The 19,982-nt window shown below is 41.1% G+C and overlaps 2 protein-coding genes across 2 annotated transcripts; both read right to left on the bottom strand.

Moving 5' to 3' along the window:
* Positions 1 to 2,213: 2,213 nt before the first annotated feature.
* On the bottom strand, positions 2,214 to 15,812 carry tmem184a (transmembrane protein 184a). Its single transcript, XM_028987501.1, has 9 exons — positions 15,442 to 15,812; positions 15,052 to 15,249; positions 11,148 to 11,313; positions 10,343 to 10,433; positions 8,979 to 9,054; positions 7,543 to 7,634; positions 7,246 to 7,415; positions 6,960 to 7,157; positions 2,214 to 3,806 (listed from the first exon to the last, which is right to left on the bottom strand). The coding sequence occupies exons 2-9, from the start codon at positions 15,247 to 15,249 to the stop codon at positions 3,577 to 3,579; spliced, it is 1,221 nt and encodes a 406-aa protein (XP_028843334.1). The 5' UTR covers positions 15,442 to 15,812; the 3' UTR covers positions 2,214 to 3,576.
* A 152-nt stretch (positions 15,813 to 15,964) lies between these two features.
* psmg3 (proteasome (prosome, macropain) assembly chaperone 3) lies at positions 15,965 to 17,324 on the bottom strand. The gene is made up of 3 exons (XM_028987458.1): positions 17,211 to 17,324; positions 16,476 to 16,704; positions 15,965 to 16,378 (listed from the first exon to the last, which is right to left on the bottom strand). Exons 2-3 carry the CDS (start codon positions 16,689 to 16,691, stop codon positions 16,226 to 16,228), a joined length of 369 nt encoding a protein of 122 aa, XP_028843291.1. The 5' UTR covers positions 16,692 to 16,704; positions 17,211 to 17,324; the 3' UTR covers positions 15,965 to 16,225.
* Positions 17,325 to 19,982: the final 2,658 nt, after the last annotated feature.

The raw sequence follows: 19,982 nt of genomic DNA, 5'->3' as shown, positions 1-19,982 counted from the left end.
AGTTATCAGTGTTTACAATGAACTGAGATGGTGGCTTCTAAAGCCGATGTTGTGAAAATGCAGATCTTGTTTTTTTTTTTTTTTTTTTTCCCCAAGATGATGTAATTTCAGTGTTTCTGCACCCTAACTCCTCAATTATGAGTGTTGTGATTAATAGGGGGGGCTAGTAACATTTGACATTTCATGCCACATCTGTGAGTCCAGGGTATATCTTGATAGACTGCTAAGTTGTCTCGACTCTTCAGGCGAGGGACTGTGTATTTTGTCGATGAACATGAAACTGCAATTCATGAATCTCATTTGCATAAAGTCACTTTGTTTTTATTATTTCAAACAGTTGGGCCTGGTTTACCTTTTCCCTGCTCAAAAGGGCATAGTTGATCGTACCAACTTCCAGTCAAGCAAGCAGCTCTGCTCAACTTCAGTGGAACCCAGCCAGAAATTTTGAGCGGTGGACGTAGCGACCATTTGGCAGAACACAAAATGATGAGCTCATCATAATCAGCTCTTATCAAATATTATATATATTTGTTCTGACAAACCTCTGTGAAGGTTATATTTATACTATCACCCAGCAGTGGTCTTAAAATGCTGTGAAGTACTGGTGGCTCAGTTGATGCTCCCACCCAAGTAATGCTTAATATAATACATTTACACAATTCCTTAAAACATACTTTTATAAGACTCCATCACGTTTGGCCAGAGTTGAGACCGGTAACATTAGAGAATTCTGCTATCCTCTGTCGCGGTCACCTTAAGCCAGTGACCAACAACCTGACAACTTCATTAGAACCTCGCTCAGGTTCTTAGAGAGCAAAGTCCTTTAAGGACGTACCGTTCCGAGAATTACGTTTGTGAACCTTTTGGGATTTATCTGTTTGGATAATAGTGAGTGTGTGTTTTTGACACCATGATTTTAAGCAGTTAAGGTTGATGAGAGGGTGAGCATGTGACCCTCTACTTACAGAGGGCATCAGGGTGCTTTTTTTTTTTTTTTTTTCTTCAGTTTTTGAGAAAAGGCTTTTGAAACAATACTCTCACTGTGATTGATAATGATCATGATGTTCCCATGCTTTCTCCTAACCGGTGACCATATAGATGGTGAATATTTCATCCATCTATATGATTTAGACACAAATCAAGCCCTTGTAGAAATCTCAATTATTCCAAAGGGTTCCCATTCCCAAATTTAGATGGGTCATGTTTCTCAATAGCAATGTCTTCATCAATGCCTCAAACTGCTTATATAATCAATAGTAAAGATCGTATATAATTGACTTGGGTACTTTTTTTTTGGTTTTCAGATGTTTGCTGTATGTGGCCTTCTAGGCTAAACAGGTTAAATTATTCTATATTTTATACACAAGTATATATATATATATGTTCAAATTATATATATATAGATATATATGTATTTTGTTTTCTCTGTCAGTCCTTAAAGCTACATACCTTGAAAGCACATAGGAATTTTTACCCCATGTCCTCAATCACATTTTGCCTATAATAAAAAAAAAAAAAAAAAAAAAAAAAAAAAAAAAAAAAGTCATACAAAAGCTCTGTGACAAGTATGCTGCTCCAAATTGTTACTTTGTATACATCAACTTCAGAAATAAATTAGGGTGGAAAAGTTGTAAGTTATATATACATATATATGTATATATAAAACCAATAGCTAATAGTGCCTGTAAGCATTTTGCTTATAATTGTTTAGTACTGTATGAATGGGATTTTTGTTTGTGCTCTTTAGCCGTGCTTTAATGGACCGCCACGTTCATTGAAATCACCGAGCTTTAGGCGCCTAGCTCTTGGGCGCATAGCAAATCTACATTGTAATGAGTCATAACTGTAAATACAGACAACGCAAAACCCGAACAGAACGTTGCATATTCACAAGTATATTTCTTTTGATCTGTTTGTAAGTATTTTTATTTGAAGTTTTGATTATTTATTTTTTGTTTTTTTCTTTTTTAAAATTTTTGTCTATCTAAATTATTTTTTATTTACATTGATTTACATAGGAGGTTTGTCAATTACCTACAAATGAAACAATTCTCTTATCCGTTCTGGCTGAGTATAAGGAGGTAAATTATTCCTGTAAATAGTCTGCGGTGTCTGTTTTGTACTTTTTAAAATAAAACTTTATCTTCTTAAATGCTTGTGATATGTGAATGTGTTATACCAGCACGTATCTAAAAAAAAACACAGAGGCTGCAGACAGAGTACAGTTTAATATTTTGGGTCAAAAAATTATCCAAATGACAGTTCAGTTAAAACTGCACAATTGCAACACCCTTCATCTTTCCATCCACAGGAAACATTGGCACGAGCAATAAATATGAACTCAGGAAGGACATGAGCCAATCAGAGCAGGCAATCTAGTTTTGGTCACACAGTCAGTCTTTGGTGTTTTCTGTCCTACAAGCACATATTTCGCTCATTGTTAAACACAGTTCCAATGTAAGAGCATAAACTTTGTACACAGAAAGCAATCAGTAGCTTTCAAAACAATTAATACCTGATGTGAAGATATATGGCTTATAAGCAGCGTCTGCACTCATCCCGTGCAGAACATACAGCGCTCTCACTATTAACACAAGATAATAATCATTTTGATAGACTTCATTTAATTTGATACTTCAGGATTAAAAGATATGCAGTGAGAGCCTTCAAACCTCAATTTTTTTTTTATATGTTTAGCCATACCAAGTCTTTATGGCCGTTCATTCTCATAGGTTCATTGATTTCAAACTGTAAACTGAACAGCAAATGTGACTGAAAAGAATGCAGTAAATATTACAGTAAAAAGACACTCTTCCTAAAGGTTTTGCAAGAAAGAGAAAAGTTTGTTAAAAGTCTGGTGCTGCTCATTTGAACACATGGTGTGAAATTTAACAAGGAGCCATAGGTTCCGCCCCCAAAGCTGCAGAAGTGACGTGGGTCCTCCAGTCCACCCGCGATGCCTTATGTAAAAAGAGGGATTCAAAGGGCCCCAGTCAACAGTTTGAAGTACCTGCTCTGAAGTCCGGACGCCTTTGAGAGATCCTTCCATTCGCTGGGGAGGCCCAACAGACAGCTGATGAGCAAATACTTCAAACAGGCAGGACGCGCGAGCGCCAGAGCTCTAAAGCGCCTGGTGCCAGTCGGAGCGTGGTGCCCCAATCCCACTTCTGATGCCACATTTATCAGCGGCTCTCTGAAACAGACGGGGAGCACACTTTAGTGCCCCGGCGCTCCGTCACTGCCAGCACAAAGGAGAAAGGGGGAAAGAGGACATCACAAAGCTGAATCGTAAGTCGCGGACGATTGGCTTTCTGATTCACAGGGGCAGCTTGAAATCTTCATTTAAAATGCAAAGGAAAAAAAAAAAAAAAAAAAAGTCCTTTCATTCCTTGGACATGGATATTTCTAGAGTCTTAAGGATCCATTATTGATTCCCACTAACGGCATTCATTAAAGCAGTATTCAATTATCGGGATGAGCCGTGAGACTCACAGCCAAGAGTCTTGGAATAAGTGCTGCAGAGTCAAGGCTAAAGACTTGAAAGACTCAGAGACACTGTCGGTAGGTGGCGACTCATTAAAACTCATCATCTGATGCGATCAGCATGATTTTGTCAGACTTTTTTGTGTTTTTGGTGCCGGTGGCACCTGGTTTGCCGTTCTGACTGGGCTGGACCTCCTGGGTGGACTGCTGGGTGTACTGCTGATACGCCGGCGAGAAATTATGTATGGCATCCTGAACCATGTCTCCGGGGTTTATGGTCTCCTTCAGGCCATTTGAGATGCTGTGCATTGGGGCAACGTTTTCTGTAAAGACAAGAAATTGCGATATTGTTGAGCCAAACCCTACAATGATGTTTAATTATCAGTGTAAAACGCCACATTAAATATAACATTTGGTGCTTAACTAACTGCAGATTGAACCCTTATCTGCGTTTTACTTGCTGGAATGAATTACAGCTATGCAAGTATCTGTAACTTGGTGAAGCGTTTCAAAATGCTAGTTTTTGAGTCCATGTGGTTTTAATTTCATAGGGAATTTAGAAAATATCATACAAAACAATGTCTGTCATGTTATTTTACATGCAAAATTGTCCAACTGGTTACACTATAATGACACATTTCCTATTATCTGCGACACATTTTCTCAAAAAAAAAAAAAAAAAAGATACTTATCTTAACTATTTCAACCTTAGGACATCAGAAATATTTTCATTCCCAATAGACTAGAAATATTAAACTGTGGAGTTGATCACATAAACAAAATCAACTGGAAAAATGACTGATAATGAAAGCTTGATATATCTGGCAAAAAATAAAAAACGTTTTTTTTTTCCTGACGTGTCTGTGCAAAATGCCATTCCAGTTTCATCATTCTTATTCACCAAGGCCCCACCACTTACTTGTACATACGGAATGAACATCCCTGCAGGCCAGCAGAGCAATGAAATATTGAGTTCCCACTGAGATCGGTTCGATATGAGCTCAAAGGTTCAATATGCATTCCACCAGTCCAACAAATGATTTATTATTAACACTGATCGCTTCCATCAAAACACATAATAAATAAGCAACACGCTATATTAATTCAGTAAAAGTACCTTTTTTCCTAACTACAGAAATTACTTCTCAGCTTCTCCGTGTTCACTCTTTGAACTGACAACAAGTAAAATTGTGAGGTAGCTTCCCTGGGAACGTGCAAGCGGGGCTGAAGCAAAAACATCATTAGCTGCCGCCGCCGTTACCGATGTTCTCTGCTGTGCGAACGAAGCGGCTCATTATACGTCCGCTGTTCGTTAAAACCAGACCCACGCGAAGGTGGAATATATCTCAGCAGTGGCTGCACTCCACAGGTTATTGATCCTCCTTTGTGAATCCGCAGCCCTTGGCAAGGGTGAGGGATAACCCCGCTGGAGACACCAGGCTGGAGCACGGGGAGGTGGGAAGATCCTAATCTCCGGGGAGGCCGCGGCCCGGCCCGCTTTGTTTGCTCGTCCATTTGTGGGTCAGCCGTCGGGGGCAGGCCAGGGGAGTCCGAGGTGCAGCTAAGCATGCAGTCCTGAGCGTCTGCTCACAGCTGGCCACGTTCACACCTCCCTGCATGTAAAGGGCAAATCTGTGTCTTCAGCTCCTCATGGTTCTAGAGGAGAGAGAGATATTGGGAGGAGGGAGGCTTCCATTCCTGACATTTCCAGCGTGGAAAAGGTCATCAGTCCAGCTCAGAGTCCCACAGGGCCCTCAACTCAGGCCGATCAAGAGACCCCTTGGCTTTATGGTTCTCAGGAAGCTTGCGAAGAGCTTTAAACCCCCCCACCAGAAAAAAAATCTCTATTTGGTTAGAAAAATGCCCAGAGGGAAATTTAAAACATTAAACAAAAAAGCGTAAAGACCTTTGTTTAAACTCAGTCTGTCAGGGCAAAATCTGTTCAGACTTCCCTGCCCCTCTGGTGGGAAAATCAATTTGAGCCCCAAGTGAAAACACGGTGGTGAGGCCAAAAATACGAGGCAAAAAGTGTCCAGATAACAGTGTACAGAGTTCTGCTCTGTAAGAAATGTCCAAGTGAAATAATAGGCATTTCTCTCAATTCCTGAACCATGGGGATTTATATGGCAATATGTTTATGTTTTGGATACACTGGATTTTACCAACCCCATCCTGCCACAGATTATATTTCAGCAAAACTTTCTTGTCCTGCACCCATCTGCACAAAGGTTTTTATGTATAGAAACTACAACAGAGTGAATAAAAGTTTGTATTCATAGTTGGGGATCCTAATGAACCAGAACTGATCACTGGTAACATGAAAGCACGTTGTAAGTCGCTCTGGATAAGGTCATCTGCTAAATGTAAATGTAAAGATGTCTTTGGTCAACCAACAATGCAAAAGCCACACATTTCTGGGACTAGTTGACTTCTTTCATATGGTTGTGATTATGTGAACTGCACAATACAAAGCCATCCACAGCCTGTTTGATTTTAACTTACATGTGATACAGACGGGGTTGAAATTGTACTGTCCTGCACCCAGCCACTAGAGGGCATTATAAGCATTCTGGATTCGTATTTCAGTCCCTGTCATTGGCTGGGGCAAATTTAAAGTCACTGCTTGTGAAGCGATGCTGAAATGAAAAATGCAAGTTGTCGCATCTGATGCACGTTTTTTGATATAGGATGTTAGAAACTGTGCAGCATTGAAGACTACATATCCCAGTACAAGCTACAGAGACTTTAAAAGCCCTGGATTATCTTTATTCCAGTCCGCTCTATTTCAAACAGGCCTTATTGAAAGAGAAATCTAATTCATTTTTTAACATTCAGCTCCTACGCTGTCACTAACAACGGAAATAGCCTGCAAATGAAATCTAAATTTTCAGTGTGGGCCTCGAGACTGCAGAGCATGGAATACGGCTGATTTATAATATCAGCATGTGCCTTTGGTCCTCCACACAGATCAGGGCTGGAGCACTTGGTCAGATGATACGGAGATGAAACATTTCCATGGTACCTGAGGAAAAGATCCTTTACCTTTTTTCACACCCACACGCTACAGGTGTGTAGACACTGGACAGAATAAAAATGTTCAAATGATTTTCATTATGCCGCCCCCAGTGTAAAATGCACTGACACGTATGCACTGACACACATCACACAGCCTCCTTCGCTTCCCGGTTACTCATTAAGCCAGAGCCCTTCACTCACTTCCTGTGCTGTAAATGGACTTTGCCATGTTTCTGTGGACCATGGGGTCACCAGGAATAAAAGCCTCTTGATCACTTGCAATAAATCTCTTGCATACGGCTCAGCAGGACTGCCCTCACACTTGCTAAAGTTTCAGAGATAGAAATGAGCTTTTAAAAGCTTCTGAAAAAAGGTGAGACCAGAGTGTTCCTAGATTTGACAGTGTGGTTCTGGATTTTTCATGCCAGCTGTTTAATAAGTAAAAGAAAGAAAAAATTTACCTGGAGCGTCGCTCTTTTTCTCCTGGTACACGTTCCACGTGAAGGCGTAACGGAGTGCGATGGCAGCGAAGAACATCTCGATGCAGATTATGAAATTCTGCCAGCCTGCTGCCACAGAGCCTGCACCCACCTCGTGCCCATCTATGACCAAGGCATTGGTGATGACCCCACACTTCTCAAGGATAGCCAGGACCATGCCTGTGGGAAGGAGAGGAAAGTAAAAAAAAATACTAAAAAAATTCCAACAAAACAGGGGAGGTTTTGACTGATGCAGCAGTTAACTCACCTTGCCAGAAAGAGAGGAAGATGACTGACTTGATGGTGAGAAATTTCAGCACAGGCTCATATGGCCGCAGCAAGTCACTGGTGGCGAAGAAGAAGAGGAACAGGGCATAGAGCGCCAGGCTGACAGAGATGTTGTAGATGATGGTGATATAAAGGTAGCCCCCAGTCACGCTGTAAAAGGACAAATGTAGAAGACTCATGTTATTAAGCACAAAAAACAGAAGGTGTACTTTTCACATCTTCCCCCCATCTGAATAAAGGAGGTGTTAAATGACAATGAAAACAATTAAAATCTCACTTAAAATCCCCATCGTGATATTTGCCAAAGGCCTGTAAGAAGATGGTGATGATGGCCATGATGGGTTTAACCACACAGAACTGAAGCGTGGCCTGGATGGGAGAATGAGAGAGAAACTGAATGAACAGGAATGAACGGAACACGCCTACTCACTGTCCACTTTATTAGAGACACCTACTACCCTAACAAAACTACTATGTAATATGAATAAAAAAAAAAATTAAAAACTTCCATTAACAGCTGACGGTTGCATAGCAACACGAAAGTGACACGCAATCTCTGCGGTGTGTGCTAATTGGGCATTCGGTACTCTGAATGCGGCTCGCACGGTCAGACCACAGCGCAGCTGTTGCAATGACATCCTCTAGCCATTCATCAGTGGTCTGTTCCTGACCACGGGGTGGCCGCTGGCCCGGATGTTCTTGTGCGGTGGACCACACTCTTCCCAGCAGTGACACTGATGCTTATATAATCAGTCAGCGGCCCTTCGCTCTGAAGCGGTCCGCTGATGAATGGGCTGGGTGGCAGGTGGCGGACAAACTGCGTGCAGCGGCAGATGGGGTACAGCACCTCAGTAACAAAGTGGCCGGTGAGACTCTAATGTGAGAACATGGCTGTCCGGCTGGTAGCCATTCACCGCTTTCCCTACAATAAATCCTGAAGAAGGTTTACACGTTTAGCGTATGGTTAGCATTTCCCAGCAACAATATGGTTTTCAATATGATTTACAACCCTTACCATGCAAGAAAACACAGCATTTTTGAGGCAAGGAATTCCTGTGGAATGTTCCGTCATTCCTTCAAGAGGACAGTGATTCAGCTCCCTGGTTAACCAGTGGATAAAAATAATGCAACATAACAGCCGAACATATGCGGCGTTCCCGCTTTCTGTTGCACTAAGAAGAACGGCTTGTAATCAAAACTGTTTTGGTGGGAGATAGCAAGGTTGCACTTTGAAAACATTCCACGTAGGCGTCCTGCCACAGTCAGGCACATGTTTATCGCTTTCCATTTCTAAAAATGTTCATTTCACAGTTTGTTCAATGTTTTGAAGGCATACCTCTCAAATCCAATTTCCATCAGTGGTAGACTGTGTCTGCGCGCTCTCACGCCAGACACTCTAGAGACAATATCAAGCTGACAGCTATGATTTTGTTTTATTTTTTACTGTTTATTGCCAGGTCGCTTTTAACTTTTTTTCCCCCACCATTTTGTCTTGCTCTCTGCTTTTATCCAATGAATGTTATCCTCAGAAAAGTGGACAGATAATTATGGAGACTGTCACTTTGAAAAACAAAAGCCTTTCAACTAAACCAAAAAAAAAAAAGAAGGAATTCAAGATGGACAACAGAGGTGACAAAAAGAATACGCCTGTTGAAAGTAATTCAATTTCCAGGAGATGTTTCTCATGACAAAAGGGAGCTGGGAGGAGGAGACCTGTTTGCAGAAGCGCAGGAAGCCAATGGAGTAACTCATCCCGACCAGGCAACACGTCCCATACAGACAGCTTGACCTGTGCATTGAAAGAAAGTCAGAATAAATCACACACAACTAAATTCCAGATTGGAGGAAAACAAAATGAACAACGTTCTATTGTCCTAATAACCGGTTTGATAACTATATAAATATCTGCACGGCACGTAATGACAGGGCTATAGAGGCACAATCACAGGGAGACAGCAGCCGTAGTTCTATCATGACCTCTTCTGGTAAAGGAAAAATGACAGATCTGCAGACAAGCAGACTGGGGGGATAGCCATGAATGGGATCTGTTGTCCTGTTAAAACTCCATTTATTATCAAGGATTCTCAATTAATCTGGCTGTTAGTCTTGCACAAAGCCACAGTCTGACTTCCTTCTCCCGTTGAATCCACCTTAAATCCTGCACATTATTGCTCAATATTTTCTTCTTTTCCCTTCTTTGAACTCAGCTGGTACAACTGTTTGGAATATACGGCAACAGATTACAGTATAATGAAGGGTCATCAACCCAAAACACTCAAACCCAAAAATAAACAAAGCCCTACTGTGTGCTATACTTAGCTTTTCAGCATAGTGACAGAAATAAGAGAATTTGATTCCATTACGATTCCTGTTACGTCTAAACACTTTTGAAATAGGGCTGCACAATTGATAAAATTTTAATCATGATCACAATTTTGGCTGCCACAATTAAATTAAATGATTGTTGCCGACATTAACATTTAAATAACCAACCACCAATGGCCGAACCAAAGCATAGACTGAGCAGCAACCTCAAATTGTGACCGAGTGAGACGTGCATGGTTGTGCGCACCGGCAAGAAAGTGTCCCTCATTGCCCTGACTGTAAGCAGGTAAATGGATGTATGGATCTTTCAAATAATTGTATTTTCATAGCGACCTGCCATCACTCATCCCTTAAGTCAGAAAATGTTGACAGGGTGGTTTTAATTGCCTAACATCTGAAAGCATCGTTCACTTAGTGAACCTAAATGTGCACCTAAAATAATGAATAACTGTAATTATGATTTTGGCCATAATCATGCATCCATAGTTTGAAAAGAACCAAATATGTACCACTTACCACTTTAATAATTAAGATACGCTGTATTTTAAAGTGTCTAAACAATTTCTGCATTCTGTAACCAATAGCGTTAGCCATTAGGTTAACAGCAGATACACACAGACTTTTATGCGTAGGGTTAAACGGTAATGTCTCTCCCTCTTTGTATGGCAGGAGTCCTAAGACACTGAGGAATCCAGGCCAACGATGTACATAGAGCCACACATGTCAGGATGAAACCAGCGATGTACACTTACTGGATGGGCTTTCCCCGGATCTCTGCCATGATGGCGCTCTCTCCTCCCAGATACTCAAAGGATAAACTCAGGAAGTTGTAGATTACAAACGCTGTCAACGGGGAAAGGAGGAAAATTCACAAAGCAGAAACAAAACAGTCCCTGAGCAATGCGGGTCAGGTTCTCTCTGCCTTATATTTTAAGAAGGCTTACAGAAAGCTAGCAGGTCCAAGTACACCTACACTGATGAAGATTGAGTTTTACTCCCCCCCCCCGAAACTCATCCAGCCATTAAATAAAGTGTGCTGCTCGCCGTTTTATGGCTCCTGCCTTTCAGAATAGTCTGTGATTCACCTATGCGGTTGCTCAGTTGCTCTCTGCAGCAGTGCATTATAACTGTGGGATAATAATTCAAAAAGCAATTCACAATATATGGATTAATAAAAATAATGAAAAGCCTTATTCAAAGTTGAAAAATTAATTAATAACAATTTCATTTACATAAAAAATGTGGCAGCTTACATTGAAAACCAAAACTTTTTTTTAATGTCATTTCTTTATATAAAAGAAAACAATATTCCACTATGGAGAGGAACTTTGAAAATACGACTGAGGGAAACCTACACCTGGCTGCATCACTTTATCTGCTGTTCTGCAGCCTAAAAAACAGGTCTGGTCACTTCCAGCATGCCGGCGCATTTGAAACCTGCTGCCTTTCAGCTCCTCAGTAACCTCCTGCCTTTGTGTGGACTAGACATGATGAGGTCACCCACTAGACTGAGATCTGATCAGGGCGGGGAAGATCAAGGGTTTCTGTTCGGTGTACCTTCGTAGCAGTCACGGACCGAGTCGAAGTAGACGTAGTACTGGTCGTTGCTGATGAAGAGCAGGCTGAGCCAGGAGTCGAAGGCGTAGATGGGCACGATGAAAAGGATGCGGATAATGTAGCGCTGTTCGTTGGGCATGGTGTACGATCTCAGGTGGGAATAGATCTGTGAGACAAAGACAGGCGTAGAAAATCGGAAAAATTCAGCTTTGCTTTAACAGTTCTATGATACCCTGCAAGAGTGCATAATACAGACGGAAAGTGACAATGTGGGTTGAGAGGTGAAAGGAGGACCCAGGAAAAAGCTGAAAGTGAGAGGCGGTCCACTCAACACTGCTGAAATGGAGGAATAAAAACTGATTCAGCTACCCTCTGTCATTTTTTATTTTTATTTTTTTAAGTGGAGGGCAGAAAAAATTATCTGCTGCGTTATTCATCCCCCCTCTTGGGAGAGGAGCAGGAGGTGGACATCTGGCAGCTCTTCCCACACCTCAATTTCACAACCCCACTAAACGGAAACAAAGAATTTACAGCATTTAATTCAGTAAAATAGGCAATTACAATAAACTGAACACTTCTAGTATTTCATGTCAAAACACTCCTGTCTATATTTGTGATTATGTGAAGATTCATTGTCAGGAGATGCTTTTAATGCTTTAATTAATCCAATTAATTAAACTCCTACACGACTGTACATCACGGCACAGCCAAGGGAGTATATTTAATTACAAAGGCATTGATTCTATTAACCATATTAAAGAAAACTGTGTGGTAAAATAAGGCAGTTTGGAAGACTGAGATAAACAAACATTTTAGATGTCCTCAGGGGAAAAGCCCACAAAAACGATGATGGCATTTAACTGGACAGTAATTTCAGTGCAGAGAAAATAGGACGCTCTAGTGTGTCTCAGCATTCTGTTTTTTCCTGGACAGCTCACAGGCACAAAATGTGATTAAATGGCCATTACGTCTGGCCATCGGTAGAGGGTGGGGGGGGTTGATATATTTGATAGAGACGCTGTGAGATGAGAAAGGCTGGCTGCAGAGCGATGTGTTCCATTTCCCCCTACCTGCACAAGGAGGGAAATGCGGTCACACAGTGCTCCATAACAACTGCCGTGGCTTCAGGCTATTCAGTTTTATACAGTGTGTCCTTAATACATGTTTCCAAGCTTCGAATGATAGAATATGAATAGCAATGAATTCTATTTGCTCTGTTTGCTGTGTAATGGAAAAATACACACACAAACAATTCCATAATTGATGTTAATAATAAAAACATGAACATGTCCGGTTCTGGTGATAATATCAGACCATGCTGTAGGCTCATGACTTTCAACAGCATGAGAGTCTTATATTGGAAACTCAAACACTGCCTGCATAGCACTGTTTACAACTAGAAATATGCCAGAGGTTTATCCCTCAGTCTTGATCACATTTTGCAGATGCACCTCTTGGAAAAACTCAAGACATTTTACGGCAGACATGACAAATTCATTTTTGGCCCAATTTTAGCACAATATCCACAGTAGGCTATATGTGATAAACACAGCAAGGGACCATCTCCCACCGTGATATGTGAAGGGTAGGAGTGCTGAGAGCTTCAGTTCCTCCACCCATGCCGGCCAGTCAGGAGACGTGAAGAGAATTAGATTTTTGCAAGAACAATAGAAAACACTGCAGAATACTAACAGTTGTCTCAGAGCACATATTTGCCATTCATCAGAAAGAGTGGGGCTGGACAATCCTTCTCCAGCTAGACTGGAGGAATGGGATGAAGCTCTGAAATGGGGACTAATTATAATCATGGGAGAAAGGCCATTATACCTGGCCTCTCATCCTCAGTTGCCATTAGCTAACCCAATTTTGTTCGGCGTCTTGAACACCTTCTGGCTTTCTTCAGCATGTGCAAAGAAGACAATAAGCATCAGAATTAATCAAATGATGAAAGAGAAGGGGTGAAAAAAAGAAGGGATTTAAAAAAAAAAAAAAAAAAAAAAAGTCCTCCAGGTGCTCCACGAGCAGAGTGAGAATTCATCTGTGAGCAATTTCTCCTTCTGACCTCTACTCCCCATCAATGTATTCCCTGCGGCATGGTTATATAACACACACACACACACACACACACACACACACAAGCATTAACAAAAAACTCTAATCAAATTCAGCCACAAATCATTTCTGCATGCAGCCTTGTTGGGAATCAATATATGATAATTTTATATGCTCAGCCCCTTTGACTGAAATATCAGATTTATTTAACTCTACAAAATATAAATAACTGCACTGCATTAGTAGCATAAACTTTGCATACAAACTATTTGTGCAAGCAGGCTACTCACATTAAAACAGAAAAAGGTAACAACATTCTAAATTGAGATTAAGGCTTTTTAATACTTTTAAGGCTTTCATTTGAGCTAATTACCTTTTTTAAAGACCCCAAAGATGCTCATAATGTGCTGTCGGGGCTAACTGCAGTACTATATTTGAATACAAATAATCCCAGTGTACTTGGCCCATTTAGAAGCTGATTAAGAAGTAAATATTCTGCACAGGACAAGGAAATTTGTGTTAACACATGGTACAAAAAAACAGCCCAAAAACCCCAAACAAACAAAAAGCCTAATTTCCTATTTATATTTATTAACCCCCCCTCCAAATAACACACACGCCATGTTCTGTACTGACATTTTCACGCTAACGCAGCCTCCCATAACGATTGAAAATGTAGAAGACACCTAATGGTTCTTAAATGTGTCTAATGAGGCTCATTCTGTTGTGCTTATTCCCTTATCGAACATACAGGCAATAGCAGTGGTTATTGTGCACCCCGACTGTGTTTACTACCCCAGGCATGACACCACGGCCAGGGGACAGCTGGTGTACAACATCTTGAAATCGACTAATGATCCCCAAATGCTGGATGTGTTTTCGGTGTTGATGGCTGATGACTTTCGTTGTAATTTAAATATTGGCCCCGGTCCGACACTGTTGAGGAATTTGCAATTTGAGCTTTTAAAAAGGTTCAAACTGACAAAATACCAAATGACAACATACTCAACTTAAAAATGCGTTTACAGGATGCAAACAGCAATTTTTTTAATGAAAGGTTTAAAATGACAGTCAAAGACCATCAAAGCTTGTACAGACACTGAAATGACTAGTACTACCTTTGTTTGGTAAGCAAACATTAAAATGATAAAGCGGGCCTGTCTAGTGTTTACAGGGACCTGGGGAGACTTTATCACATATTGCAAAAATATTGCTCTTTCTGCAATATGAACACACTCCCAATAACCAACAAGATAAACGGTCATAATGGGATAAAAAATGCGACTGATATATTGCAGTGTAACACATAGGTGTTATTACACTGCATAATAACAACACTCCCTCACTCCTTTATAAGCATCGGCTCTACCAGTTCTATCTGTGTTTGCTTTGCATTGTGCTTTAATCAGCTCTGGCCGTTCACATCACAAAGCGGTGACCATGATGATGTACTGATGTATGTGTGTGTGTGTGTGTTTTAAACATGACGGGCACATGATTAAAAAAGGAGGACAGCACTAGATTCACATTCAAGAAAACATTATTCGTGCTGCTGTGGTTTTAACACAAAGGTGAAGGGCGGGGCTGGCCAAGCAGCACTCACTACCTGTCAGACTTGCACAAGTTCTGAGACCCGGACATTGGGAAGTTCGACTCCGCCTGAGATTTTGCCAGGCTTTCAATATGCAAAAAAAAAAAAAAAATCCTTAAACCTCTTCATCTTGTTGCAATAGATAATATGGCAGATAAGAGGTTGTAAAACTGAGATAGAGAAGCCCCAGCAAAGAAGGCGCAATAATAAACTGTTGCACCGTCCAATGACCGAACGGGGCAAAAGGCGGGCGCGACTCACCTGGTGGCAAGTGATGATCAGCGCCGACCACACGAAGATCCCAGACAGGGCCTGGGCGGCCACGGTGTTCAGGAAGATGTCCTCCTCCACCACGGAGCCGTTCCCCGAGATGACCAGAGTCCCGTTCGACCTGTCCGTCATGTCGGGCGGCGCAGACGCGGCGCGGTGCGACAGCGGGCCGCCTGAAGAGTTGCTCATCTGGTTCCAAGTGACGAATAAAGCAACAAACACACACGCAACCTGCTGAGTCGGCCTTTAAAACCACTTAATACGGTCTTCGCCTCAATTAAACGTCATTTCGGTATAAACAGTGTAACGACACTGAACAAAAGTAGATTCGAGAAGACGTAGCCAGCGAGCTAGGACGCGGTATTATCAGAGCCCACTCACCTCGGCGGCGGCGGCGCGGTTCCTGTTCAGGTAACGAGCTTTGCAGCGCAAAGCAGACGCATTTCACTTGTACTAAAGTTTTTTTTTTTTTTTTTTTACGGTCACTGTCACTATTACCCCCCTCTCTCTCAGTTCGACGAGAACGTCCCGGTCAGGCGCCTGTCAACTCGAGATGAGTGAGGTCGACAGCGGCCATAGGTGAAATGGCTTCCTGTCCAACTGATGCGACTGTCAACACTTCCTAGTTGTGACCTGGTGCTGCGCCTTTAACGCGCTTCGCGAAGAACTAGCAAACTAACCAACCAACTGGCAAGCCATTAATTACACACCCAAGAACTTCAGCTACCTGCTTCGTTTGGACTCGAGGCGTTTTAGAACCACTTTTATCATTATTTATTTCACCGAACAGGTGCATAACGCGATGACGCCACCGCCGTCTGACGTCACCTACCGGAAGTACACTGCACCTACACCAAGGGTGTATTATTGGGAGCATGGAATAAAATACAAACACACACAAACATATTTTTTAAAGGTTATATTTTAATGCATGAATATAAAAAAAATACACATTTGTGCAGTATTTGAAAACAATATGGCAAATAGCAAAACTATGCTGAAATACGAATACTAAGAAAAGCAAAGGTGATTAATCTACCTTGACAGTGATGCATAGTCAGTGGAACTTTATGCAGTGGTCAAGGTGTCAAACTGAGAACCCGTTCGTTTATTTAATAAAAAGCATTGTGTACATAAGTCCAAGGCTGTAAACAGTCCATTCTGGTCACCAGACCTGACAGCTTTTTATCATCTCTTTCATGACTCTAATGGAATCCATGGTGCTATCTTTTAGTGCCAGTCCCAGAAGAACAGGTTGATTCCCTGACTCTTGTGAAACAAAGGTTGCAACATTTTTTGCACAGACATGAGTCAAAGGCTAGAGAAAAAAAAAGAGCAAACAAAGGTCTTCAGGTTCATAATTTTTCTTTCACATTTGATCGGTTAGTGACTATAAATATATGTAAACATTTTACCTCATCTTTTCCCAGCAGTACTTTTGTTGTATACAAGGGCAGGCTGATGTCCCCCGATCTACTGTCAGGGGTTATCGATACCAAAGTCCCGATCTTCCCATACTGTGTAAGCACGACAAAGATATAGTTGCTAAATTCAGAGCACACAACTTCAGTGAACACTCCGTTGACCATCTTCTGTGTCTGTTTTGTTCTGATGACAGCCTGAGATGCCATTTTACAGCCTTTTCTGCAGAGACAGAGAAAAATCACAGTCATACATTTTACTTGAATTTCAAATAGTGAACGTCAGGCAAGAATTTGAATAAATGAATGAATGAAGAATGAACAAATTACTCGGGCATATATTAACAATTTAATAATAATAACAATAATTAAAACAATACTATTCTCACACGGAGGAAGGCCATACGACTAATTAATATTGTGAGGACGGGAAATGTATCAATTCATTTTCATGAAACTGTTTTCAAACTAAACTAACTATGTAGTGACAAAGCACATTCAACGATGCCAGCGGAACGAGATACCCTGTTACCAACAGGCGGTTGTTAACGCGGTGTTGCTACCGTACTAGGCCTTGCTCCATCCAGGGCCTGAGAGACGCTCGAAAGCGGCCGCACGCTCAGGAAACACCGAGGTTGCTAAAATACGCTAGCAAATGCTAACAAGATGTCGCGCATTATGAATGGAAATGACACGCACACCCACGGCAGAAATATACACGTGTATTACCCTTATTGCAAACGTCCAAGTAGAGCTTCCAACGCGTTAAAAAGCATCTTATGGTTTTACTTTCAGTCGGGAGCACGTCTTGTAGCGCGCTCGATGTCGCGCATGCGCAGTAAGTGCAGCGGAATATTCTGAAGATGGCGGGGAAGCGTCATGAATAATTCAAACAGAGCCACGTTTTCGTACTTTTACTCCATGGCAGAGGGGAAAAAATATAAAAAAGGAAAGAAGATCAGATTTAAGCATGTTTGAATGCATTAAAGTTTGAAGCCATGTTATTCAGAATCGGCTTTGCTGTATTTTTCCTCACCTAAATTATTTCATCTAACTATCCTTCTATCCAGCTACCCATGTGATGAATGAATAATCTACCAAACCCATTGGGTACAGCTAAAATTTTAACAATCCCATAAAAAACTTTTTTTCTCAGACTGAATTGTGATATTAGACTTCGCTCACTGGCAAGTCCTACGTCCAACAATCTGCAGCCCTGCACCTGAACACATATATCACTGTCACATTGCACTTTTCCAGGAATATTTATTAACCAATGCCTTTAAAATCGTAAATGAACTGGTTGATCTACCCCGTGTTCAGTCCCATGGGTCACATATTCACTGACCCGAGGGTCCTGTGTACATATTTAAAGAAACCCATTTTTATTAATAGGGACTACATGCACCCCCATGAGGGCGAACATATGGGAAATCAGCTTGTTTTCATGCCACTTCCGTCTTATGGTCTCTATAAATAGCCTGCATGCTATAATGGACATGTAGAATGGATGTCATGCCAGATCATTTATGCCGGTTGACGAACCACTGGTGACTCATGAATGCTGCTTTATCTTATGATGCCATCACACCAGAGATTGAATGAAATCTTGCAATTCTTTTTGTGTAACCAATTCAACCAAGCCTTTATCCCATACGCACATTGCATTGGCTAATACATTTTAATGTGTGTGTATTCATTTTGACATATGGAATAATGTGAAAACCACTAGACTTTATTCAGGCAGAAGCCTAAATAATTGACTAGATTGTTAATAAACTGGGCATTGTTTCTGTTCAGATACATCTTTAAGCCTATGGAAAATATTAAGTGTCAATGACTTCAGCTTCCTCTGCTCTACAGCTCTGCCTAAATGTGAATGTGCATTTGGAGAGAGACCACTGAAATAACCGTGTTAGTGAACTTTTAATCTTCAAGTGACAGCTTTGACCTTTCAAGGGCTGCAGGGTAGTCATAAAAACTCTTTAAAATTTAATGAGGGTCTAATTGAAGCATCTTTAAGGAAATTAAAGCCATTTGCCCTACAGGACTGCTTTTTAGTATTCCATATTTAGGCCTTATGCTTTGCATAATGTATTTTTTTAATCATTCCCAATATTTATAGTTGATAATCTAATATTATTTCATTTTAGGTAAAAGCCAGGTTCAGATAAGACCTACAGATTTGTAATTATTGCAGGATAGCATTACTGTTCAGACCATGAGACCAGCTGCTTTATTAAATCTGATCTTCACTGACTGCAGCCACTGACAAAACGCTCAGTCATTAACATTTGTCCATTTAGCCGATGCTCTAATCCAGACTGACAGATATTCATTAATTACAGGTTCAGCCTCCCTGGTGCAACATAGTGTCCTGCTCAGTGCCGCAGTAATACTAAGTGGGGATCAAGCCTTTATGAAGCCTTCATTCATTTTTAATGGTGTATCACAAATAAGAATGGATCCCAGGTCCTCAATCCAAACTGTGATATTAGGTCATACTGTATCTAATTATTTATACTCACAATCCATCCATCTCACTTCTGTCCTTCTTCATAATCGGGGTCGCGGCTGCAGGGTGGGGATGCACCCAGTGCGAGGCACACAACCACTGCATGGCATGCACACACACATACATACATACACAAATCACACTTGCAACAATTTAGAGAACCAGAGAACCTGGAGGAAACCTGCGTCAACACAGTGACAGCATGTAAATGCTGCTCACACCAAGCCAGAGCTGTACTTTAAACTCACAAAATACATATCCAAAATATATACACAGATGATATATATGTGTATTAATTAATACTAAGTAAACAAAATGTATAGCAAACTGCAGTTTAATGACATTTTCTGCCTATCCTGTGTGTCAGTGTCGTAAAGGAGGCACACAGTTTTGCTCATCTGAAAGTGTTTGACATCTTGTGTCATTGTTCACAGTCCTTTTGTGCATAGTCTAGTGCTTTGCAAACATTTGCCTGGGACTTCGCAGCCACCAAGTGTGTCCTTTTGTCACCTGCCCCTGGTTCCTTTTCATTTGACTAATGGTGGCAGGACCCCTTCTGTCTGGTGTTTTCTCTCTCCTCTGCCGATGCAGCTGTCACCGCTGGACACCCTCCGCAGCCGGCAGGTGAATTCAGTTCTTTTAGTGCTGCGGCATTTTCTGTGGAGCCCCAGTGTGACTTACAGCTCTGTGCTTTGCAAATGTATCAGTGAATAAATTAACTGAATGAATACTTGTCAAGAGTCATAGGCAAACATAAAATATGTTAGCATGCCATAGCAAAACCAAAACCTATTATCGGTGAGTTAGTGAATGTGAAAAGAATCTTTCATTTGAATCTCTGTATCGAACGAAACAATTTTACTGCTTCGTATTCTCTTTTGTGGTACAGAGAAAATGAAGAAATTAGCTGCTAATTTAAATATGAGCACTCTTCTATTCATTATCCTTCCGTCTAATGAAGTTTGGGAGAATTACTTTTGGAGTCC

Source organism: Denticeps clupeoides, chromosome 7 (assembly GCF_900700375.1).
Source record: "Denticeps clupeoides chromosome 7, fDenClu1.1, whole genome shotgun sequence".
Taxonomy (NCBI): domain Eukaryota; kingdom Metazoa; phylum Chordata; class Actinopteri; order Clupeiformes; family Denticipitidae; genus Denticeps; species Denticeps clupeoides.
This window is presented reverse-complemented; position numbering and strand designations above follow the sequence as displayed.

What these genes read in the sequence shown, in the direction of transcription:
- psmg3 (XM_028987458.1), bottom strand. Translation starts at nt 16,691, where the DNA reads ATGGCATCTCAGGCTGTCATCAGAACAAAACAGACACAGAAGATGGTC. An exon ending in TACTGCTGGGAAAAGATGAG is followed by an intron (nt 16,379 to 16,475) that starts GTAAAATGTTTA and finishes TTTTTTCTCTAG; the next exon opens with CCTTTGACTCATGTCTGTGC.
- tmem184a (XM_028987501.1), bottom strand. Translation starts at nt 15,249, where the DNA reads ATGAGCAACTCTTCAGGCGGCCCGCTGTCGCACCGCGCCGCGTCTGCG. An exon ending in ATCCGGGGAAAGCCCATCCA is followed by an intron (nt 9,055 to 10,342) that starts GTAAGTGTACAT and finishes TTCAATGCACAG; the next exon opens with GTCAAGCTGTCTGTATGGGA. An exon ending in CTTCCTCTCTTTCTGGCAAG is followed by an intron (nt 7,158 to 7,245) that starts GTGAGTTAACTG and finishes TCCTTCCCACAG; the next exon opens with GCATGGTCCTGGCTATCCTT.